Source organism: Brassica oleracea, chromosome C1 (assembly GCF_000695525.1).
Source record: "Brassica oleracea var. oleracea cultivar TO1000 chromosome C1, BOL, whole genome shotgun sequence".
NCBI lineage: Eukaryota > Viridiplantae > Streptophyta > Magnoliopsida > Brassicales > Brassicaceae > Brassica > Brassica oleracea.
Genome location: NC_027748.1, coordinates 30,688,878 through 30,714,662, shown reverse-complemented (window position 1 = coordinate 30,714,662; position 25,785 = coordinate 30,688,878). Strand labels below are relative to the sequence as shown.

The 25,785-nt window shown below is 32.8% G+C and overlaps 4 protein-coding genes across 6 annotated transcripts; 3 read left to right on the top strand and 1 right to left on the bottom strand.

The window, feature by feature from the left end:
* The first annotated feature begins 4,314 nt into the window (after window positions 1–4,314).
* LOC106301116 (CRIB domain-containing protein RIC5-like) lies at window positions 4,315–5,772 on the top strand. Of its 3 annotated transcripts, none has more exons than XM_013737445.1 (5): window positions 4,315–4,471; window positions 4,579–4,655; window positions 4,847–4,924; window positions 5,015–5,115; window positions 5,183–5,772. In XM_013737445.1, the coding sequence occupies exons 3-5, from the start codon at window positions 4,849–4,851 to the stop codon at window positions 5,588–5,590; spliced, it is 585 nt and encodes a 194-aa protein (XP_013592899.1). In that variant the 5' UTR covers window positions 4,315–4,471; window positions 4,579–4,655; window positions 4,847–4,848; the 3' UTR covers window positions 5,591–5,772. The 3 variants fall into 3 exon arrangements, with proteins under 3 accessions (XP_013592899.1, XP_013592906.1, XP_013592912.1); XM_013737452.1 differs by having other exon boundaries at window positions 4,843–4,924; XM_013737458.1 differs by lacking the exon at window positions 4,315–4,471 and having other exon boundaries at window positions 4,634–4,655; window positions 4,847–4,904.
* A 5,711-nt stretch (window positions 5,773–11,483) lies between these two features.
* Window positions 11,484–15,899, top strand: LOC106337278. Its single transcript, XM_013776369.1, has 6 exons — window positions 11,484–11,547; window positions 11,623–12,507; window positions 12,647–12,736; window positions 12,960–13,015; window positions 13,281–13,393; window positions 15,437–15,899. Exons 1-6 carry the CDS (start codon window positions 11,484–11,486, stop codon window positions 15,897–15,899), a joined length of 1,671 nt encoding a protein of 556 aa, XP_013631823.1.
* Window positions 15,900–17,936: 2,037 nt separating this feature from the next.
* On the top strand, window positions 17,937–18,924 carry LOC106342792 (60S ribosomal protein L36a). The gene is made up of 4 exons (XM_013781827.1): window positions 17,937–18,009; window positions 18,261–18,440; window positions 18,523–18,597; window positions 18,686–18,924. The coding sequence occupies exons 1-4, from the start codon at window positions 18,007–18,009 to the stop codon at window positions 18,743–18,745; spliced, it is 318 nt and encodes a 105-aa protein (XP_013637281.1). The 5' UTR covers window positions 17,937–18,006; the 3' UTR covers window positions 18,746–18,924.
* An 830-nt stretch (window positions 18,925–19,754) lies between these two features.
* On the bottom strand, window positions 19,755–25,382 carry LOC106324941 (phosphate transporter PHO1). The gene is made up of 15 exons (XM_013762946.1): window positions 25,017–25,382; window positions 23,776–23,865; window positions 23,293–23,518; window positions 22,314–22,671; window positions 22,161–22,209; window positions 21,971–22,042; window positions 21,728–21,857; window positions 21,473–21,593; window positions 21,093–21,342; window positions 20,901–21,005; window positions 20,770–20,814; window positions 20,520–20,672; window positions 20,162–20,440; window positions 19,946–20,082; window positions 19,755–19,849 (listed from the first exon to the last, which is right to left on the bottom strand). The coding sequence occupies exons 1-15, from the start codon at window positions 25,263–25,265 to the stop codon at window positions 19,759–19,761; spliced, it is 2,355 nt and encodes a 784-aa protein (XP_013618400.1). The 5' UTR covers window positions 25,266–25,382; the 3' UTR covers window positions 19,755–19,758.
* Between the last annotated feature and the right edge of the window lie 403 nt (window positions 25,383–25,785).

Genomic DNA, 25,785 nt, shown 5'->3' with positions numbered 1-25,785 from the left:
TAAAATAAATAGATAGAAAAATCTATCTAAGATTATAATTTAAAATATATACATGCATATTCTTAAATATAATTTATATGTTTAATTAAATCAAATTTATAGACTATATTTGAGAAGTGATTTTGCCACATGTCCATTTTTTCTACAATCAATTTCACAAAACAAATATGACATGACTACTGAAATTGATGACATGTCTTATAGCTTAATAAGACATGGAAAATTACATTTAATGATAATTTATATTTTTGATAAACTTTTTAAAATATGGTGATAACTCATATATTACATTTAATGTCAATTTATATTTTTGAATTTTTTTTAGAATATAGGAATAACTCATAAATCATCATTAAAATAAAGATATTCAAATATGGCGTTATAAATTTTGAAATATAATTTAATTATATATTTTTAAATTATACAATTTTATTACTAAAATATTCAAAAATGTATACAATTTTTTTAGAAAATTATAAAAATTTAATTGTAAAATCATTATTTTCTTATATATCTATAAATTTTATAAATATTGAGAGATTTTAATTTTTGGTAATTATGCAACTTTTACAAATTTATTTAATATTTTTAATTAAAATAAATAGATAGAAAAATCTATCTAAGATTATAATTTCAAATATATACATGCACATTCTTAAATATAATTTTTATGTTTAATTAAAACAAATTTATATTAAAATATTGATACGAAAAAGAAAATTTAAAATATTAAAAAAAATATTTTAAAATATAGTTTATATTTATCTGTTAAAAAATATTTTAAATTTTTTTTACTGCACATGGTGGAGGAAGAAACCTAGTAATATTTTATTTAGAAAAGAATCGTAGAATTTTTTTCCCCAAACTTAATAAATTTATTAGAAAGAGAATGTATATATTTTTGTTGCTTCTAGTTTCTAGTCACATAGGTTGTTGATATAGGAAAACGCTTTAACATACATCGATTGAAATAGTTGGCGTTAACTATGTATTGTTTTAGTTTACCTTTTTTGAATTTCAGAATATTCTCTAATGGCATTCCATTGTAATTATCTCCAAAAGTTATTGGCAGAATTTTGCTTTAATAGTATAGATATATTGTTCGTGAAAATAATTAAACAATTCTAAAAGATATGATGACATTCTTTTGTAAATAACTTAAAAATTAAGGGCATAATCTTAGTAGGGATTCTGTTTTAATAGTATAGATATGAAATTGATATTAAAATCAATATGCAATGGTGTTTAGTATGTAATCATGAATTAAAACTGATTGTAGTGTATTATGCTAGATTACTGGTGTACTCAGATTTTCAATAATCAATATATAGACAAAAAAAATTGATATTGGTAGGATTGTCCTGGAGAGAGGATTCCACAACAAAACTTTCGAGATGGGATCTTCTCTTCAACATATTGGGATTGCCCTTGGTCGCGTGATGTGACCACGACTCTGTAGGAACCTTATTTTACTACCATAGGACAACTGATATTTATAAAAAATAATAAAAACATAAATTAAAATTACAATACCGAAATATAAAAATAAATAAGAATTGCAGAGTCGAGATAGTTAATCTCTTTCCTTAAATCTTTAAACGCCCCGTAGTGTGACGGTTTCATGGCGCTCAGATTCCCATGATACAACTGCAGCATTGTTTCTGTTTACCATCACCGGAAAAACAGAATCTATCGACCCTATTTTTGTGATGTACTCTCAGACTCAAAATAAAATAAAATACTAGCATAACTATTACGAGTGGGAGAATTGTTTCTTTGATTGTATGAATGTATATCTTTTCAATAATGCTAGCAAGCCCTTTTATAGAAAAATCATGAGAAGCACAAGTTTCATTTTTCAACACAAAAAATGAAACCTCCATGGTGCACTAATGGAGTCTTTAATTATTGTCAATTATTATGTGAATTTATTCCACATTTTGACCAAAATATTAAAGAGTAAAATTTTTTTTTTGTTTGACCAATTCAAACTAAATAATATACTTTAAAATGGATTTCTTTTTTATATTTTATCAATATAAAAGATCAACATATATTTGATTTAAGTTAATGAACATGAAGTCCAACTAACAAATCAAAACCCAAATCCAAGATCAAATATCTAATGTATGTATTTGCTACTTTATACAAGATTCTCAAATCACACACATTATACCTTCATTTCTCATTCAAATAAAACTTCATTTTTGTCATATGAATACCTTATTCATAATGTTCAAAAAATAGCCCAACAATCCTCCACATGAATAGAAATGACTCTAGACACTAGACGTCTCGACAGTCTTGACTTCCTAGACAAGACTCGACCTTAGGACTTTTGAGAGTACAAACGAAAAATCCACTGCATGATGAGTTGGTAACAATTTTTCAGCCTTGAACCAGTCATTGTTAATAGCTATCGGATTTACTCGGCCAGGAGGTGGCCATGATGTCTTGAACCTCCCGGGCTTTGGTGTAAATCTAGACAATAGCTATAACACAGCTTCATTCTTTCACAGAACTAGGTTCTCTATTGTGTTCATTTTGGCCGTGAACAGTCCTGGTTAATCATGAGTGAACTTGGAGAATATAGCATTTCCTTCATTCTCCTAGAAACGGTCCCATTTCACACTCACAAGGTGATTTGCCATTAGTTTTGTTTAGAGGAGTATCATGTACAACTCCATTCATATCTCAAAACAATGGACACAAATCATTAAAAGCTAATGCTTATCCTATATTTCTTATATGTAGCACTGTTTAATCATCATAGGAAGAGTATAGACCGAAATTGGGCAGATTTAGTTTGACTTAGTTGTCTCCTTGAACCTATTTCTTGGGATCTCCAGTCAGTTAGGTAGAGTTACCGCCAAACCTCATCTTAATTCACAGGCTACGTACCCATTCCTTTAGATGATATAACAACTTGATATCATGACACACCTTTAATTAAAGGATCCTAGGTTGTCATCATAGTGAAAATAATCTCTTGAGATTAGTCGAGATCAATTGTCTAATGATTTTTGTCATCTTTTTTTTTAAGATACAATTAATCATTGTACACAAAACTCAGTGCATGACACTAGTTTTTTTTTCTTTTCTTTTAAAAAATAAAATCATATTGTGATAACTATCACTAAGTTCATTTGACCTCTTGCCAATGACTTTATATGGTAAGCAAAGTTTCCCCCACATTTCTTGAGATAACTTAAGAATATGCATATTTAATTACATTTAACATCTCTTAAGAGTTTAGAAAATTGATCTACAACTCTTTTAGATTTAAATGAATAAAAAGCAATTTCAGAAAATGTATTTCTTTCTTAGAAATTCACATTTTACATACAACTATTTTCATAGTTCTCTCAAGTTAATTAATAAATCTAACTTGTATGTTTTAGATCTTTTCCAAACACTTTGTTAGCAAATATACATATCATTACAGATATTATTTTTGCCATCAAAACCACACAATTTTAGATGATTATTTTCAACATATATTTGATTTAAGTTAATGAACGTGAAGTCCAACTAACCAATCAAAACTCAAATCCAAGATCAAATATCTAATGTATGAATTTGCTACTTTATACAAGATTTTCAAATCACACACATTAGACCTTTATTTCTCATTCAAATAAAACTTCATTTTTGTCATATGAATACCTTATTCATAATGTTCAAAAATAGTTCCAACAGACTGTTCTCTTAGGTGGGATATTGTTGATGATTAGAGAGTAAAGACTACTTTCAAAACAAAGGCAACAAATATAACGACGGCGGCGCACTGCTTAGGAGTAACTAGATTTTTGTTGATGACAAAAACAAAATCTATTGTTTTCCCCCGAATTTGTCTTCTTTTGTTCAAGGTTTGAACAATTAATGTTATGTTGGCTTAACTTCTAGCATGTTTGCGAATGAGATATCGTGGTACTACAAAAGTGATAATATTAAAGGAAGAAAATTATATGTAGATATGTAAAAAGGCTTACATGCTAGATTTTATTATTTTTGTGGAAGTATTTACTAGAAGTTAGTGGAAGTTTCGATCAACTTCCTAGATCTTATTAATTAAGCTTTCCCTAAAAAGCAAATAGCCGTATCTCCCGCGTTTGCCAGTAAAAAACGACCATAAGATGACTCAGAGAACCTTAATATAGAAACCACCAAATAAGGGAAAATCTTCTGGTTATCCGTTGACTTACAACTTTTACATCCAATAATCATCCGCCATGTTTAGTAGCCATATGTAGAAATAGACAGGAAAGAAAAAAAAAAGAGCTCCTTGTGCTCAAAGAAAGAGGACACATCTTGAGATTTTTATTTTTTTTCATTACGTTACCTATCTCTTCTATTCGCGACCCATAACACAATACGAACCAAGAAAATAACAAAAGAAGTAGAGAAAAGCCTTTTGATTTTCTCCTGAAACATTTTGGAAAGAACATATCGTTTTACAAGTTGTAGCCAGGTAATTTGTTTTCTTTAAACTTATCTTGTTATTTTTCTTCTTAACGCAAAGAATGTTTTATTTTGCTATTGTTCTTATTTGTTTATATATTCCTCTTACATTTGCAGGAGCGGAGTTACAGATCTTCGAAATCTATATGATTCCGTTCCTTTGGTAATAGGGTTTTATCTTCTCCCATAACAATGTAAGCTCATTTTATCGATTTCTTAGGGGTTTTATTTCAAGTAGGATTCACCCAAAAACAATTCACACCTTCCCCCTCTGCATATCACAACCTTACTTATTACATGAATACATAACTGTAAGAGAAATAAGAAGAATCTCTTAAAAACGATTTATGAAAAAAGGTTTTTGATTGCTTGACATGCAAGTTAGGTATGCATTTGCAAGTTGAAGCTGCCTCACCAATGAAGGGTCTATTAAAAGGATTGAGGTACATTGCTCGCATCTTCGGTGAGTTCACTTATCAGTTTATTAATACATGTCTATGTATAGTCATCATGAATTCAGATTTTAAAAAGTTACAAAAACTGCTGCATGCAGAGGATGATAAGGAACCAGAGATGCAGATTGGAAAACCGACCGATGTGAAACATGTTGCTCATATAGGATGGGAAGGGCCCTCTGCTACGACCCCAAGCTGGGTAAATAGTACCTTACACTACATATTTTGGTTGTAGATGAACTCATATCTTTCATGGGAATCTGTAGATGCATGATTATAAGTCTCCGACGGCTGAGGCTAAAGGAAGTTCCAACAAGAAACCCAGGGAGAAGCAAAGGAACAAGGGGAGGCGTAAAGCATCCACAGGCACAAATAACTCACCTGCAGAGTCTCCATCAAGGGTAGGAGGTTCAACAAGGCCATCAAGACGTAGCACGGGTAAACAGAGAGAGCAGAGCACGGGTTCAGGGTCGGAGTCAGGTTCAGGGTTAGACTTACCTCAACAGAATGATCAGTCTGTGGGACAGAAACAGTCGAGGCAGAAGAAGTCAAAAGGAACAACAGGAGGAGGAGGAGGATCGTCTATTGGGCCTGCAAAGACAAAAGAAACAGATAGGTCGGTTCGTGCGGTTATTCCTTCTGTGGGAGGTCTTGAAAGTTCTACAGGAAGATGAGAGATGAGAAAATGGGAGTTTTTTTCTTCAAGTTTAGACTATAGTGGTGGTTTTGTTTTTCTTCTCATAATCTACCCACTTTTGTCTTTTCAGTCCATCTTTTTGGAGAGGTCTTTGCATAACAAGACCAGTTTTTTATCAAACCGATTTACGTCGAAAGAGAACTCATTGGTGATTATGAATAAGAGATGTCTAACATATGCTTTGCTTAATGACTTCGGTCAAATATATACTCCAACCTTTGTATTGTGTTTTTAGGTTGTATTTAGCTATTTGATTAGTATAGACTTGAGTCTGACTTCTATGAGATTTCGGTTGTTTGTTGCATTATGATTTTTTTTCTTAGTAAACGTAACCACAGCTTTTAATATATTAAACCAAACTTATATACAAAATTATGTTGGATTATTTTGGTTTTTGGTTTCGTAACAAAGTTGAAAACCGGTTAATATTCAAAAAAAAATCGGTCCAATCATGTTCCAGTTCGGTTCTAGTTTTTTTGGTAATTTCAGATAATACAAGTAAAAACGTCAGATAATTCAGATTTTTTTCAGGTTAAATATCGGGTAGTTCGGATTGTTCAGATAAAAACGTCGGGCAATTTTAATAATTATAAATATTTTGGGTAAAAATATTCGGGTAATTTAGGTAATTTAGTTTATAAATATTATTTTAGGATATCTAGTTATTTAAAAACTAAGTATAATTGATATTTTTCTCGGTTTAGTTCCGATTCAGTTTTGATTTCTCGGTTTTAGAGATATAGGACCCGTCCAGATATTTATGAAATTCAGTTCGGTTTCATTTTTGGTTATTTCGGTTCGGTATGGTTCAGTTCTTCGGTTCTGAATAAATATGCTTAGGCTTATGCTAAATTGTTGTTAAAATGTTTTGTTGAGATCAAACAAAAATGCAGTGTATTAAAAAGGTAATTAGATTAAATAACAAAAAAAAACATACTTAACAAAATACACATAGCAATAAAAGTGGTACCATATAATATTATATTATGTGAAATCTTGAGGAAAATACCTCTTTCCATACAATTGCAGCCTTGTTTTCCTAATATCTCTATAAAGCTAGCATATATATAATCAGACCCGGTCCTAGATTTTTTAAGGCCATAAGTCCAAAATAGAAAAATGGCTAAAAAAATGAAAAACAAAAAATATGCACAGCCTAGGGGATTCAAACTCCAGCCTCTAACATAGCCTTGGTGAATGACTAACCACTAGACCATTGAAAGTTTCGTAAGATTGTGGCCATTTTAGTATTTAATAAATTGTGGTCAGAAGCATGGGCTTCATTTACTTGGGTCATTATAATAGTGTTCTTTTGAAATCATTTGTTTCTTAACTGTATTCTATTTTTTGATCCACGCGTCCGCGCGGGTGTATGTTTGATGTAATTATATGTTTTGTTTGTTGTAAAAACATTCATGTGCTTGTTTTATATGTTATTGATTTCTGACATTGGTGTATCCTGAATCACAAATTAAAGCCCATATAATGTTATTTTCCGAGAAATAAACATAAATACTTCTGACCTGCCACCAGCTGCATTCATTTGAACATTTTCAATTACTCCCCATTTTTCTAATTGGTATAGCACGCTGAACATGGTACATGTGTGTTCTTTTGCAACATGCTTGGATTTTGTTTCCCTACAAAAGAAAACAAAGGAAATATTAGTTTAGATTGTTAAAGCAGTAACCTCTTATAACACAATAAACATTCAGAAATATTGGTTTATCCATTGGTCTGTTAAAAACCATCTCAAAGGTATCTCCAAAAGCGATGTTCATCCTCTAAGAATGTAAGCACTTAACTTAAACTCACCAGTTATTTTTATAAGGCATGAGTTTTGTGAGAGGATGAAAAGTAGTCATAGTTGACATTTTTGGAGGATTTGCGTTGAATGATATGGCGTTTAGGTTATTGGAGAAGAGGTATATATAGCTAGTTAGGAAAGGTTAGAGTAAATCGCATTAGGTCTGGGCATTTTAACCTGGACCCGAAAACCCGAACCAGAACCTATCCAAAAATATTCGACCCAAAACCGAACTGAAAATTCATAAGTACCTTTTGGATCTAAATTTATGTTACCCGAAAGTACTGGAACCGAAGGGAACCGACCCAAATAGGCACGGACCCGAAAAAACCCGATCCGAATAGACCCGATCCGATAAGAACCGATTTGTACCCGACTTAAAAACATGTATATCCAAAACTATGCTTTTTGTGTTCTATTATATATATATTATTTTATGATTTAGTTGAAATATCTTTTGTTAACAACATTTGTTATTATTTTGTAACATTTTTTAATTAATGTGAAGCTTTAAAATGTAAAATTTAGAGTTCAAAAATATTTTATTTTAATTATTAATAATTTCATTTTAAGTTATTTTGTAAAATTTTAGATATATATGATAAATATCGACAAAATGTTATGGAGTTGGATATGTCATGTCCTTTTCAGATCCTAAATACCCGAACCCGATCCGGACCCGAAATGAACCCGAAAAAGTACAGTATTTTATGAATATTTTAATTATAGACCCGAACCGATCCGGACCCAAGAACAACCGACCCGAACCAAAATTTCTAAATACCTATTGGGCCTATATGTTTAGGACCCAAAGGACCCAGATCCGAAAGGAACCGGCCCAAACCTGACCCGAAAATCCGAACGTCTAGGCCTAAATAGCATATTAATATCTAAGATTTTGTTAGTTGTGATTTTTAGTATTAAATAGCGAATATCCAATACGATTTTATTCCAAGTTTAATTCGTTTGTTAGTTACTTAACGTAATAAACGAATAGATAATTAGAAAATTAAGATATTTTACGTGATCTGCAAGATTTAGCGAAAAGAAAGATTTCGTGCTAGCTGATTGATATGATATTTGTTAAGATGAATGCTTAAATATATGAATAGATAGTGGAAGGTAATATCTCTTAGGTAAATAATAAATGTTTTACATGATTTGCAAGATTATAAACCAAAAAAAGATTTTGTATTTATTATGATGATTGCTTAAAGATAGGAATATAATGTGTAAGGTAAGTAATTTCTTTTAGGAAAATAATAAATGATTGGTTTTGAGTTTGAATTTAAAAATATATTATGAAAAATTGGTATTGTTTAAGTTATGATTGATGTTGAATAACATGATTTATAATAATATTGATATAAATTATGATCTTAATCTATGACATATATTTGTATATAGCTTTTTTTCCACTATATTTGTGTATAGCTAATACACTCGTTTTGATTTTGCAGACGCAAAACTGGATATCTGATGCGATGAACAAACTTAGTATCATAATACAGGTCGATGTTTTATAAATGATATACAAAGGTATGTAGGTAAGCAGCAATTTTTTTTTATTGTTTTGTAATGTAGAAGTTTAGTAATGAAGAATAATTGTATGGTTTCGTAATAAGTGAAAACGTCAATATTTTAGTTATTGTACCGAACGATATGTAGGAAAATGGTAGGACGTGGGTTAGTAATGGTTTTGTAATTACACGGTATAATAATTAAGCAAACATTGACGGTATAATAATTAACCAAACGTGTTTGTCTGTTTAAAAATAAGCAAAACATTGAGTTTAATCCCAATGGCATAAGTTGTAATTTTTAAGGAAAACTAAGAGTTATTTTTTTTTTGTACTTCTGTTTTAATAGTTTAGATATAGCAAACATTAAGCTAGAATCAGCATTCACTATAAAATTTTAACAATTGAATTTAGTTTCACCTTTAGAGATTTGTGTGATTTCTCTTTGCCAACAAAAATTACTATACATAAAACTAAAACGGTTCAAACCCAACATATATCATGTTGAAAAAGACTTTGACTACTTGTTAAGTTGTCCCCCTGAATGTTCATAGTACAAGGAATATGTTGGATGGTAAAATAATGGTAGGAACTTTTATGGCAAAATGAACTTTTAATTCCTCGAGTATTTGTATTCAACACTTTTAATATCCAACTACTACTTGTGCATATTTATTCCTTGACTAAATGTTGACCACGCTGAATCATACTAAAAAAAGTCAACCGTTAACCTTTTCACAGAAAAGTTAGTTCTCGTTAAAAAAATTGGTTTTTGTCTTTTGAAAACTATAAATCCCTAAAATTGATTCTTCATTGATTCTTCGTATGATTTCGAGGAGTCCGGCGTGAACTAGACACATCTGGAGAATGAAGAAAATGATTTTTTGTTCAGGTACACAACAAATCTCCTATGATCGTTGCTCATTCAAGTGTTCAAGTGTCAACAAGGGAAAAAAAAGGCTACGATGTAAAGGACGTTCACGTAATCGTCTCTTGACAAAAGTAGAGTGGTCGATTTTAACATCCGTTGAGCTCATCCATCTAAGCTTCTCGGCTATGGCGAACCATTACAAGATTGCCTCGAGCTCCACACGTAAAGTTGGCTGCACAACTATGCTTAGCAAACCGGTCAATCAAGCCAAGCCCAACTGAATTGATAAATCAAGATCTCTCGTTCACCTATGAGGATCAATGTAAAATTGAGACTTTTGTTAAGGTAAGAACTGATGTGTATGTTCTTNAAAAAAAAAAAAATGGAGAATTTGATATGTTTCCTCTTCTGTACAATTCAATCTCATCAATATATATTGAACCATAAAGATACCAAAATAAATTTTAAAAAGACTACCATGAAACAGAGCAAAAAGAACCCATATAGAACCGCTCTTGATCGAATCAATCTCATCAATATATGTTCTTTCTTCCACTTGTTCACTCTTGATAACTTCAATGGTGACAATGAGCAAAGTTCAAAGGAGATTTGTTGTTAGCTGGAAAATAAAACCATGCTCTTCACTCTCAATTGCTGGAAGTTTCTAATTTTTGTCAGAATACGCCTCTTTTCTCCCGAAATCATCTGGGAATCAGTTTAAAGATTTCTGGGTTTCAAGAAAGGAAACTCATTTTTTCTGTTAGAACTAACGTTTCCGTCAAAAGAATTAACGACTGACTCTTTCGAGTCTGATTTATACTGTCAGCATTTACTTGAGGAATAAATATGTGCAAGTAATAGTTGAATATTAAAAATGCTGATTACACATACTTGAGGAATTAAAAACCCATTTTCCCGAACTTTTATACTTATGGAAATCACCCAGAGAAAAATAAATAAATTAAATGTGTATGTAGGTCTAAATATCATATTCATTAATTCAAAAGTGTTTTGTTGCAAACATTACATCTAGTTGTTTGTACATCTTCATGCACTCCATTGTTCATATATGTAGGAGGAGAGATTTCAACGCACATTCCTTACACTCATAAATATTTTTTTTTTTTCATGTACAGCAACAAAACTATCTTTACTCAGAGCCGTGCGACCTTGAGACCAAAAGAAACATGGGCTTAGGGCATCATTTTTTTAAAAAAAACACTTAATAGCATATGTTTAGTTAATATTACCAATCATAAGTACTAATATATATTTTATATGGGCTTGAGTTTTAAACTATAATATTATCAGTAGGCTAGATATGGGCCACAACACATAAAGACATTCATTAATACATTAATAGTTCACTAATTAAAGTTAAATTTACTTAAAAAGTTTATTCATGTAATTTTACAAAAATTAGGGTAACAAACCCAACTTCACGACGTCTTCTGTCCCTTCCGACTTCTGCTCACGTCTTCTTCTCACACACAAACCTGCAGTTCTGATTTTTGAAGTTTAAGATTTCAGATTATTATATTAACAAAGTAGCTTTATCTCACTTTCTCTCTTACAATTCAAACTAAGGTAAAAGTACTACCTATCAATATCTATTTTGATCTATTTTGTGAAACAGTGAATAACAATCAGAATTTTATATGTTGATAGAACGATGTCATCGAACAAAAGACATCAGCCGTGTGGAGCAGACAACAGAAAAAAGAAGAACAAAAAAGGTGAGGAAGCAAAATCTCAAAAAAATGGTTTATTAAGGTATTTCAAAAAATCTGAAACTCTTGATACATTTGTAGAGAATAATGATGAACAAGAACAACATGCTACGTCTAGAGAAGATAAAGTAGATGAGAATATGAATGTTGTGAATGAGGAAGAGGTGAAAGAAAAAGATGATGAGGATAAGAATGGAAGTGAAAAGAGTGGTAATCTCGAGGAGCCTTGTGGATACATAGATATGTATGATCTTGGAAATTGGGACAACATAAAAAAAGGATGGACTGAGTGGAGAGATTTTATGGTTGTACAAGGTCCTGCGAAAAGATTGCCAATAGATTACAACTTTCCCAAGGATGGTGTTAAGAGACATTTCTCTCATTTGCATTATACAAGACAATTGGGTGATGGGAAAAAACAAGATCGGCGTTGGCTACTTTATTCAAAGAAAATAAACAAAATCTTTTGTTTCTGCTGCAAATTGTTCAGTAAGAGTGACAGTAGTCAATTGGCATCTGTGGGGTTCAGCAATTGGAGAAATGTATTGAAAATGCTTAAAGAACATGAATCTGGTCGTGAACATATATTATTTATGAAGCAGTGGGCAGAACTAGATCTCAGGCTGCAAAAGAATCAAACCATTGACAAATATGCTCAAGATGAAATCAACAAAGAGAAAATCCATTGGAGACAAGTGCTGCTTAGGATAATTTCTGTAGTGAAAACTCTTGCTAAACAAAATTTAGCATTTCGTGGAAGCAACAAAAAGATTGGAGAAGAAGGTTGTGGGACTTTCTTAAGCTTTATCGAGATGATTGCTGATTTTGATCCTGTGATGATCGAACATCTTAGGAGATTTAAAGAACGTGAATCTCGTACTCATTATCTCAGTGGCAGAATTCAGAATGAGTTAATAGCTTTGTTGGGCAATGAGATCAAAGGTATGATCATCAAGAAAATTCAAAGTGCAAAATTTTTCTCTGTTATTCTTGACTGCATTCCAGATATAAGTCATCACGAACAAATGACTGTTGTTATATGGTGTGTAGATGTGTCAACAGCTTCAGTTAAGGTTGAAGAATTTTTTTTTAATGTTTCTGAAAGTTGATGATACATATGGAGAAAGGCTTTTTCGTGAGCTGCAAGATGTCTTGGTTGCTTTTGATTTGAAAATTGATGATGTGAGAGGACAAGGTTATGACAATGGCTCTAATATGAAGGGAAAGCATAAAGGAGTACAAAAAAGATTTCTTGAGATTAATCCCAAAGCGTTTTATACACCATGTAGTTCATAGTTTGAATCTTGCACTATGTGATATGGCAAGGACTTCTTCAAAGGGGATCTCGTTTTTTGGAATCATCCAGTGTACTTATAACTTTTTTTCAGCTTCAAATAAGCACTGGAAAATCTTTGAAGATCGTGTAGATGGTCTAACATTTAAGTCTTTGTTGAATACTCGTTGGGAGAGCCATGTTGAAAGTGTTAAGGCGATACGGTTTCAAGCTCCTAAAATCATGAACGCTTTAGTTTACATTGCTGAAAATAGTGTTGATCCTCAAGATTAGAGCAAAGCTGGATGTCTTGCAACAAGTGAAACACATGGAATTGGAAGTTTTGAGTTCTTGGTTTCCCTGGTTATTTGATACAATCTTTTATCTGTTGTCAACTTTGTGAGTAAGAGTTTGCAGTCAGAAGACATGGATATTGATGTTTCTATTGCTCAACTTAAGGGGCTGGTTTCTTATTTTCAAAAATATAGAGATTCAGGTTTTGAGAAAGCAAATTCAGAGGCTAAAATACTTGCAGAGTCTATGGAGATTGAGGCTGTGTTCCCCAAGCAAGGAAAGCGGGTAATCAAAAGAAAAATAAAATATGGCGAGAGTTCAGAGAATGTAGAGGGGAGTGTGACATTATCACCCGAAGAGAAATTTAGAGTTGATTACTTCATTCAGAGAAGATTGAGCATTTCGAGAAGTATGAAAAAAATATTTGGATTTTTGTTTGATTTGAAGAAACTGCAGTCAGCAAGTGATGATAGTTTGATGGTTTCCTGTGCCAATCTTGGTGATCATTCAGATATTGTTGGTACTGATCTTTTTGCTGAACTTAAAATTATAAGAGAAGCTTTACCAGAAAGAGTTAAGAAGCCTACTGAAGTGCTAGACTTTTTGCAAAGTGTTCAATCCAAATTCATGGATTGCTTATCGAATATTGTTGATCATCCCTGTTTCGGTTGCATCTACTGGGAGGAGTTTTTCGAAGTTGAAGTTAATAAAATCTTATCTTCGTTCGACTATGTCACAAGAAAGATTGAGTGATTTGGCTATTTTATCTATCGAGATAGAACTTTTAAGGAACATTGATTTTGAAAGTTTAGTCAATGAGTTCTTAGAGAAGAAAGGACGACAAATTATGTTTTAGAATTATTAAGCAGTGTTTTTTTTTTGAAGTGACTCTTTATAAGACATTTTTATGAATGAAGGCATATTTTTTTCTCTCACTTACGTATGGTTTTAATGCTCGCACGGCTCTGTCTTTACTCCAAATAAGAGTATGTTTTTCCATGCTCTATTTATGTGACACCACCATCTTTTGTCCATTTCCATTGATTTTTTTTTCACTTTTTTGAAATATGTTTGGGTACTTCGTACTTTTCAAGTTTTCCAAATTCGTGTGATTAAAACTGATTCATGGCTAAGAACCCGCCCCACTAGAGGTTTTCAATCATTTCATGCAAATATCTTAACACCATTTTGTTATATGATTCAAACTTTATTTTTTTTCTTAAAATTTAAACCAGTGAAAGTTATGTCATTTTTATGTTGGGTTTCTTAAAGAATTATGATATTATCTCTATACATAATACAATATCACTTTCTCTCATTAATCTTATCGTTTTTAATTAACTAATTGTGAGAAATTCTTTTCCATTCTAAGGGATGGAAGTGCTTTTAAACCATCCCAAACCTACTTTATTTTTCATTTTGAAGTAAAGTTTACTTCAACTCTAGTTCATTTCTTGTTTTAAAATGAAGTAATGAACAATATTGCATCAAATTTGAACATATTATATTCTTATCTTTATTTTACAAAGACAAACTTTCTTAATAGTAAAGTAGTCCTTAGTTTTTACTTACTATTATATTTTGCTAAAATAAATTATGTACATTAGTATTATCCAATTCATTTCAAACTTTCAACTATTATTATCATCTATGTTTATAGCCAAAAGCATGAAGATATCCTTTTAACTCGATTAAGAAGAATCCAAAATAAATAAGTTCATCTTTTACTTCAAAACACATTTATTAATCATTATAGAAGAAATATATATATATATATATATATATATATATATATATATATGTCGTTTTTTTATAAAAATATGATATTATTTGTTTGTTTATTCATGTTATGTAATAAATTTATTATATGATAATGTTTAATATATATGAAACGTGTTTGATTATTTTTAAAATAAATTAACTGAGTACCATTAATAAACATAAACATGAAAAGTGAAAGAAAGTTATTAATAGTTAATGTTAAATAGCTGTGAGTTTTGTAGATCGATCTGAAAACACTTTAAAAAGAAAAAAGTAATCGTCTAAACCATCAAACTATTGACTGAGTGTTATGGAAAGAGCTCGTGTGGTAGAACTAAAATTGTTCATTAATATTGCATAAATTAAAGGTAGTTTATCATCATTTTTAAAAGAAACAAAGATTATATGTTATGTAAATTATTTACATAACAAGCTCCTGTACTCTGGGAAAATTATTCCCAGCTTCATATGCAAGCAGCTCAAGGTTGTCAAGCTTCACGAGCTGTGGTTTGTATTTGCAAGGAGGCCTCTTAGGTTTTCACAGTAAGAATTTTATGCTGTGACTAGACTCAAGTTCAAGGATGAACCTGACATAGACTTTGAAGATTGGGAGGATGATAAGGGATTTTGGAGCAGGGTGTTGAAGCAGAACAGGAAGATCAGCTTATTGAGTATAAGGACTGAGCATCTTCAAGTCTGTAACAAGTGGACGTATGTGGACAGGGTGAGGCTAGTGTATCTCTGTATTATCCAAGGATACCTCATAGCTAAGGATGATAGAGTTTCTATCCCTCTAGAATACATCCGCTTGGTGATGGATTTTGGTAAGATGAGGATGTTTCCTTGGGGTCTTCACGCGTATGATGAGCTGATTGATTCAATACGCAAAGCAACCAAAGATCTACATCTGAAGAACAGTTACGTGTTGGATGGATTCTCCATTGCATTTCAGATATGGGTTATGGACGCAATCCCCGACATTGGTACTATGGTGGATCAAAAGTTCAACAAAAACATTACCAAAGTGTGATGTAGGAATTGGAAAGGAAGTGGGAAAGTGTCTTACGAAGATATCAGTAGCCTGGAGTCGCACTTCGATAAGGTAATTATCTTTCTTCTATTTATAATTTGTTCAGTCATCAAAAACATTAAGTTTGTTGTTTCGGTTTGTTCTTGTCAGGGAGAGTTGTTCCCTTTTATATCTGCTTCTGGGAACTCGGATGTGATTGATAGTGATCAGTTCTTCAGGGAAGATGAGAAGAATGACGAAAGAGTTGGACGTATTGTTGCTCTGATCAATGCCAAACAAGATTGGTCAGAATTCGAATGGGAAGTTCAGGCTTTGCCTCGAAATGTGGAGCTGTCTGATTCAGAAGAGGGTGTTGATGTCGGAGATGTCACAGAAACCTCTGCGCGAACACGCCAGCCGCAATCATCATCCGCGCAACAAACGTACCAAACTGTTTTATCCGATTTGCCAACCTTGTAGTCGAAATTATGTTTCTTTGCACATATTTCCATTGTTGCCTTCAAAGCGTTTTTTGTAGTAAAATGTTGACCCTTCTTCACAACATCAACGAGAGAAAAACGAACTGACTTTCCATTGATCATATCTTTCTCACGGTTGCAATCATCATCACTTTCATCCACCTCAACATCTTCTTCTGAAACTTCAAACGACATAGGCTCTTCCTGTCTGTTAGGCGACTCAGTAGCTTCTTCATTCAAATTCAAATCAACTTTGATATTGCTTGTCTCGGCCCTAAATCGAATACACACACATAATCGCGTCGAAGCTTTGTTCTTTACATAGGTAAGAAATATTTTGAGTTGCCGATCATTGGTGATGAAAACAGGTGCTGAGTCGATGCCAATGACCAAATCAGAAGATAAGTAACTCAGCTCGATATTGACCATGTTTACATCGATTCCAAAGTCTTCACAAACCATAACTCTTAGGTTGTCGAAGGTTTTGCTTGTGTCCAAAGTAAGTAATCTACCTCCTTTTACTTCATCAACAAGAAATCTCCATCCACTTCTTTTGGACGATTTCCACAAACCAGAAGAAGCATAGATGTGCATCTTCTTATGTTAGAGAGACAAAAGCTTGGAAAAACTAGGAAAAGATGAAGCCCCCAACTAGGAAAAGAAGAAGCCCTACGATACAAATCCAAAATCAACGTGGTAATGATGAAGACTTACATTTAGGCAATATTATTTTAAAAAGGAAATAAAAAAGATTTAATAGATTTAGGGAATATTTTCATAACCGTTTTTTCCTTAATTTTCGGATTTTGTTTAAAAATCTTGTAGAACATACATTCGACCGATGTTAGAAAAGAGATGAACACGTAGATAGAGAATACTGTGTTTATAGATAAAAGAAGACATCGTAGAATGTATGTTCTCTCAAAACAGATATAAGAATGTTTAGTATGTCCTATGATCTACCAAAAATACAGAACATAGAAGGAACTGTATATTTCTTTTTCTTCCACACTAGATGTATATGTTTCTGGTGTATTATGCATTCTTCATTGGTATATCATTGTGTTCGCAGTGTATAACGCACTCTACGGATGGTAGATCAATGTGTCTTTCCTAGATTGCATTTTCTAAATCTCAGTAGATGGTAGATATGACAATCTAACTCTTTTATCCCATTTTTGAACTTAACATTCCAATATTTTTTTGAATCCAAAAATATTTTTCATATATGCACATGCTTAACTACTGCATGTTTTATATTTTTAAAATTTTTTTGCATTGTAAATATAATGATATGAATTTTTATTAACAAAAAGGGCAGTGCAAGTCAAAAAGTGGAAAAAATTGATTTTGTAATAAAGGGACAATAGTTTAGTTAATTTGTTCTCTTTTTCCAAATTTCTCATTAATAATTATTTATCATCAATTGTAAAGATACCAGCAAACTCTTAATTATCCTTATGACAACTAGACACTCTGTGCAAAGGCCGAAGTTATTATACAAAATATGGGCCTTAAACGAAGGCCCGTTTTAACATATTTAGGGTATCTAAAAAGCTTTACTATAAATTCAGTTTTCTGTAAGCAGCGTTTCGTTCGCGGACGACGGCACACAATCTTCACCCGAGAGAGAGATCAGAGTAGCGAAAATGGTATTTCTTTCGACTTGATTCTGTATTTTTGGACTTGATTTATCATTCGTTGAACTTGTTGATCGATTCTATTGAGTCCTGTGATTGATTACAGATCTATACTTTGAGTTTTCTGTCTCTGACCAAACACTTTTGTCGACATGTAGTGCTTACTAGTTACTGCTCATGAATTTTGATAAATACACACACTCTTTGTTGAGTCATTTTGATTTTGAAATGCTAGTTAGTTAAACTGAGATTATGTTGGTTAGGTGAACATTCCAAAGACAAAGAAGACGTACTGCAAGAACAAGGAATGCAAGAAGCACACATTGCACAAGGTTACCCAATACAAAAAGGGTAAAGACAGTCTCGCCGCCCAAGGAAAGCGTCGTTATGACCGTAAGCAATCTGGTTATGGTGGTCAGACCAAGCCCGTCTTCCACAAGAAGGTGATCTTTCTCTCCTTGGTACCTCCACTTTCAGATTCAAGATCCATTTGAATACTGATATTCTTGTAATGTTATTTAACAGGCTAAGACCACGAAGAAGATTGTCCTCAGGCTTCAGTGCCAAACTTGCAAGCACTTTTCGCAGCACTCAATCAAGGTAAAACTAACTATCTTCTTCATTCACCGTTCCTTGTTAGTCTGTAGTTGCTCTTACACTGTCGGTTTTTGTTTCCTTGTTTCTTCAGAGGTGCAAGCATTTTGAGATCGGGGGAGACAAGAAGGGCAAGGGGACATCTCTTTTCTAAGCTATTGTTCTCGTCTTTATTGTTACAAGTTTTCTATTTCGTTTAGGATCTTGATTCCATCTGTTTTAGCCCTCGTATAAGATTGGCCCCTCATCTTTTGTTGTCACTCTATATTTTGAATCATCTAGACATGATTTTGCTGTTTTTCTTTGCACTTAAAAATGGTTACTTATGAGATATTTGCCTCGTTTCCCGACAATGCAAGCCAAAGGCCAGAGTCTCTTAGACGAATTTGAAATCTTAGGTTGGCCCAGAGAGGAAGAAGCCAACATAACATACCACTTATGCTATGTTATGGAAATCTTTTGCTAAACACATGTTCTAGTGTTTTATACAGTTTTTACATACCTCAAATCGAAAACCAGAGATTAAAAAAAGCCTTGGCTTTCTAGTGATTTTTGGACATGTGACATTGCCAAAACCCAGAGTCTTCTTGGTCATTAGTACCATAATATGCTGACTATTGGTGCTTTGGTTCAAATATTTAGGGGTATAATATAATATAGAAACTGTTCGAGTATTTGTACTTATTCAGTTTGGTTCGGCTGCATCGGTTCAGGGTACCCAAATCTATTATAGCTAAAGTGATTTGTACATTGAGGTGAGTTTTGACGTTAAATGTACATGGTTATAAAACATATATATAGATGATAACGTAATGTTTAGTGACATTTTCCTTCGGTTTGTGGTTAAGGTTTCATCAAAAGTAGAACTTAAAGAAGTTGTGTGTTTCTTGAGCATAGCAAATAGTGACATTTTTATTTGAAAAGAAAAGAAGAGTTGAACATAAACCTCAAATCAAAATTTACAGAAAATTAATATACGAACTTGGAAGTTAAATTGTATTTGCACTTGGAAAGTTTTATAAAATCAAGAATCCAGTAGTCCCCTGTTCTGTTTGTTTTAAGGATAAAATGGTTAAGCAATTTCAGGATCTTCCCCAAAAGGTTTCTCCGAGATGCTTCCTGGAACCTGGTTCGAGACTAGACCCTCCAATTTATTATTAACTTTGCTTAATCGTCTGAATCCATGTCACGGAACGGTAATGGTACGGTCTTCACTGCCCTAAAGTGGCCTACGTTGTTCAAATGCTCATTCTCCACTCTGTAATCACAACAGTTTAATAAATTTCATACTTAATAACATCCAAAAATCAAGTTTATTAGACAAATCTTTAAACCTAGGTGAAGCTTTTTTTACCTGTAAAAGTTCCAATGGCCTCGACGAATGACTTCAAGTGATGCCAATAAGAAATCTAACAAATGAGACTGAACAGGATTGACCCTGAATCTTACTATTGTCTCGATCCAAGCAACTCGCAATACCAAATTTAACGCCTGAATAATAAATACACCAGCATTTAGTAAATTATCTTAACTTGTGAGACACCTTAAACAATTATGTGGTTCGACTTACAATGGAGAGATAGTAGATGTTCTTGTTCTTGAGAACTAGATCGTCCCTTAGCCATGCGTTTTTGGATTTAGGGTTCAAAAGACCCCAATCTTTGACAAAGTCCCAGTATAACTGGTAAAGCGTGGCCACGACCGAGCTCACAAGCACCACGGCTAACCACCCGGTGGTGCTTTCTCTTGCGTAGGTTATGCGGACTCCGGCAGCAACCATCGCCGAAACGTACTTCCCCATGTTGACTAAGTGATCGGTGTTTGATTCGTCCCACCATCTCCTTATGCACTGTAAATTAATTGTTAATTGAAAGTTCATTTGAAGGGGGCTTTGATCATAAAGAAAATAAAACCTGAAGGGAACTTACTTGCATGGCACGCCAGAAGTAAGGTGAAAAAGAGATCAAGTAAGCAAGTTCTCTGTAGATTCTTCCGTTTTTGCAGGTATTATATTCGTGTGTTCGAAAGCTTTGAGCCATGAAGTAACACGCAGTTGACTCAATATGTCTAAGCAATGGAATCTGAATTGAATATAAATAATAAAAAATATGATTGGTTAATTTTGAACTAAAATTATGTATCTTCAGTTGAAGTTAAGAACTTAAGATAGTTAATTACCTGGCTAGTAAGTTGATCAGCCATAAAAAAATCGACCATCAAAACCTGTTTTTGTACAACAAAACATTTTTATAAATAAATTTCAACAGATTTTTTGAGCTACAAGTAACCAAAACAGTTCTAACTGTTACCTTGTAGAAAGGCGAGCAAACGATGTTCCGTAAGATGCGAATGAAGCAGAATCTTGTAGGACGATAAAATGTGTCGAAAGGGCATATCAAGACACAAATGAAGATCTGCACACACCAACATGAATCAGCGTTTTGAATTGCTATCGCGGTTGGAACCCGCTATGCGATATATTAACTAACTAAATGATTTACCAAGAGGAGGATGCCTGGAATGGTGTCGACTTCATTGGCGGAGAAACCGGCGGCGCGGAGGATGAGATGTATAACCATAGCGGCCACGACTGATGTCATAAACGTGGTTCCCATTAGAAACGCGTCTCGGTAACGCAACGCTGTGCTTGGTGCGAACTCGAAGATAAAGGTGTAGTTTATCCTCGTGCTCTTCCACATAAACAGATTGCATCCATACATGAACATGTGTAGACTCAGCAACGCAAAAACGCTGCATTACGAAAAAAATCAGATAATCAAAATAATTAAACAATTTTTCTATTGAGCTCTTCTGTCTAGTTACTTTTAGTAGTAAAACTCTGTGTTCTTTAAAAAAAAATTAATAATTATAAATAAAATACCTGAAAACAGGATACACAGTCTCTAAATATGAAACTTGAGCACCAGAGGTGAAGATTCCAGAAAGATGGGCCAGTATTATGTAAATACTAAACAATGAGACAAAGCAACCCGTAAATAATCCTGCAAAAGAAAAAAAAAACATTTCAGTTTGTCACAAGAATTCATGGTGGAATGTTATAATAATAATAATAATAATAATAATAATAATAATAATAATAAAATAGGTGAAAAACAGAGAAAATATAAAACAATACCAACAAAGAAAGTGACCATGTGAGAATCTTTCTGCTGGTGGGGTCTCAAGAACTTCATGGCCTTTTTCCTGTCATTGTTTGCGAAGTGCTTTGTGAATATGGACTCCACTTCGTCCATCAGTCTTACCACCTTGTTTTTATTTTAATCATAACCACCAATTATTTTCTAGTCTTTTTTATAAAATGATTTACTATAACATTACAAAATATATAGATCTCCTTTTATTTTCAGTCATATAATACCTTGTCAGAGCTGGTAAACTGCGATCTCTTGACGACCTTTAGATAACTTGATGATGCTTGCTGACCAGAAACCTATTGGTCCATAAATCAAAGTCCATCATTAAGCACTATAATCTTCTTTTTACTCAAATATTTTTTTGTTTATCATCGATTCATCGTAACTAGTCCAATTATAATAAAGCTTCTTTACCTTGTCGAATTTCTTCAATATTTTTGTAAAAGCTATCATATTCAATGAACTGCCAAAAAAACATATAATATATCAAAACAAGAACTATAATCATGCGATTAGAAAATAAAATATATTTTTAAAAGGAAGATATTTAGTGAATAATGAATTTACCTGTAAGTCTTCAACAGGCCAAGACCTTTGTAGAGCTCAACAAAGGCTTTACGTATCATCTTCTCTGCGCACTGAATCTTTTTCCGGTTGATGAAATCTCCTCCGCCGCTTCTTGGGTTGTTAACAAGCTCCTCCCATAGTACCGACGTGGCCGTAGCGATGGATCTTGCACCACCACCGTCAACTCCGGCCACGGCGTCGGGAATGTCGACGCGGAGAGACATTTTGGGTTTGCCTCCTTTTGTCTTGTGCCTCGTAGCAGAGTTTATGAAACTCACACCATTCCTCTCTAATGCATCTATGATTTCGTCTGTTCTTGATGTTTCACTTTGTGTCTCACTTAGTTCTCCTGGTGACCCTAAAACCAAGAAAAAAACATGTTTGTATTTTGTTACCTAATAACAAAAGACACAGTATCTAAAGATAAGAAAATTTCTTTTTTTTTTTGTGTTGATCTTGCCCATACGTAAACAACATTTGTTGTCGGTCTATTTTTATTTTCTTTCTCACAAACGATATGTTTGTTTGTTAGTAGAATCGAATTGTGTTCTCATGTACTTATCGGCCATTGACTATATATGTCGACATAAAATCTCAAAACTCAAATATTTTAGCAGCTTTGAGTTTTGTTATCCACATGCAAAAATATTCAAAAAGTCTAACAAATGTTGTCATTTCAACAGTGCATATTTCTATTCTTTTATATAACGAAACATACGAACTATAGTTGATTTAAAAAAAAATTAGTAACGTAAATCGTGTAATTATATTAATAAACTACCTTTCTTTTTATTAATCGCACTACGTAAATCAGCCTTTAGGACATGCACTTTTATGGTTTCTAATGGATGCATGCCACGACATAGTTCAGATATGTAAAATGATAGTAGCTTTTAAGAGTCAATGTCAACATTCCGAAATTACTAAACCACCCTCAACCCGACCTATTTGTTAAAAAGGCCTAGATAAGAAGACTGACCTGCAGAGAAGTCAGAATTTCGAGCAGAAGAACTGAAGGAGCGTTGTGAATTAGAGCCAGAAAGGCTTCTCTTCTTCCGATCACTTAAGATCTGTTTGAGTTCTGCAAGAATGTCCAACTGTTTCGTCAGAATCTCTCCTCTTCCCACAAACTCTGTCTCTTTGGATTTGTGAAACTGATTCACTTTGTTTAACTCTTCATCCAATTTTGCGAAGAACACTTTAACCTAAAGCAACAAATAACAAAAAGCATTCGAACACTTATCAAACAATTATATTTTAATTGTAAGAAAAGCTAAAAAGTAGTTTAATAGTTTGACTATTTTCATTAGGATTCAGGGAGTGGGTGTTGTGCAAATTAGACTAGGAATGAAACCACTATATATAGGCCGTTTATTAATTTTGCTTCTTTTTCAAAGTAAGAAATAAGAATTCGTAACATTAATAACAACGAAAATTAATATAAAATGTAATTAGTTAATACCTCGTCTTCTTCAGAAAACAACTGAACAAGCTCAGTTTGATAAATCTCCTCAACGTCATCCCCATCTTCTGAGCTTTTTCTTCTCCTTACCTGTGCATCCGCGAAAAATGACATGAATTAAATTTCATTTAATTTAGCCCAACAAACCATGTAAATATCATATTTATATCTGTTAGTATTTTCCTATACGTGTCACTGAATTGAATGTTTTTTAGGGTGGTGACTTGTGAGTTTGTTATGGCTTTATATATAGTTTTTGTCACGATGGTTTCGTGAGATATTCACAATCTTCACAACCGTTTTTCGCTTCTTGGTTTTCGTGATGCGTATGAAGAAAAAACATACCTTATTTTGGAATTAGTGGTTAACATATGCAAAGATGTAGAGTAACAAAGTGTAATAAGTTGGCAATTATTTCCGCAAAAAAAATATATTACAGATTTTAGAGTTAATTAACCCTATAGGAATTTTCTAGATATAGGAAGCATGTAGGTTCCTAGGTTAAGAAATGAACTAAATGGTCTCAATCATGTGTTTAATGATAGTTTTCCTCAATAGACATACACATAATATGTAAATATTACGTATTAGATACACAAAAAGACTTCAGAAAGTTTCCCAACTTGCGCTATACGACTTAACATATTGAAATTCGACTAAATCGTATCAAATATGTATTATTTGCATATCTCAATCAGAAAAGATTAATATACATATTTGTTAAAAGCAAATAATTTCTTTTAATAAGAGTAAAAAGCAGATTTCTCATGGGCAATATGTAGACAAAGCAGAACTAACCGGTGATTCTAACGCGTAAGCAAAGACGCGAAAAGAATGGGAATGGGAAATACAAAGACGTGAGCAGACACGACACTCCATAGAAACATTCATAAGACGAAAAAATGACGCTTTACCAAAATAAACTAAATCGTTAAATCAGTACTTTTCCGTTCTCTCAAAAATCATATGCCGAATTTGCTAAGCTAAAGATATGAGTAATGTAAATGCAGCTAAATTTACAATATTTTCCGACATACTCAAGACCTATGGTCTCACTAAGTAGCTTCTACGTAATGTGCATTTAGACTATCATTCTAATTACTTTTTTTTTTGGTTTAAAGGGTTTTAATTATCAGATGAATAAAAAGAGGTTACAAAAGTCACACGGAATTTAATCAAACAAACAGGAGAATGCATCATGCTTTTTTCAAGATAAATTAATATAGAGCATTGATAATTACCTGAATAATCTCTGGTTTTTCTGAGGAGGAAAATAGTTTGTCCGAGAAGGTCCTAGCCAATTTGCGAACCGGGTCGAAAAGAGATCGGCCAAAATCAGGATCATGAGGAATGGGGTAAAGAGAAGCGGGTTTTGGTTTACGAGATATTTTGATTTTTTTTACTTGTTTTTTTAGCTGACAATAGTTAACAAAGGCCTCTTTCCACTCTGGTATGAGTTGTGCCTCTAACTCCTTTGAGAACTTCACCATCTTCTTCACATATAATCCCTTCCCACTTAATTAGTAGTATATATGTCGATTTTGTGAAACGTGAAGAAGGAGAAAGAAAGAGAGAGAGGTTTAATGTTTAACAGAGGCATTTAGAGGCAAAGAAGAAAGTTGGTATATATAGAGAGAAAGACGTATAGGGAAGGTAAATGTAGTTTTCTCTTTTTGGTTTTGGCACTAATTAACTTAATGGATTTATATCTTTCTCACAAACATGGTTTTGCAGCTACGAGACGATTTAACTTTAATGCGATTTGTAAAAATTTAAAGTATTGGAAAGGGAAAAATGGAGGTGGAAATTATCCCCTATATATTAATTGAGAAACATTTGAAAAGATATAACCTCAATTTTGTATTAATTAAAATAGGCCCCAATGCATAGGTGGCACTCAATTAGGTAGTCAATTACATTCAATTGAAAAATAAGTAGGTCCATGTTCGATTTTTATATGTTGTTAGATACATAAATTGGTCAAACTATATGATATAATGATATGATATG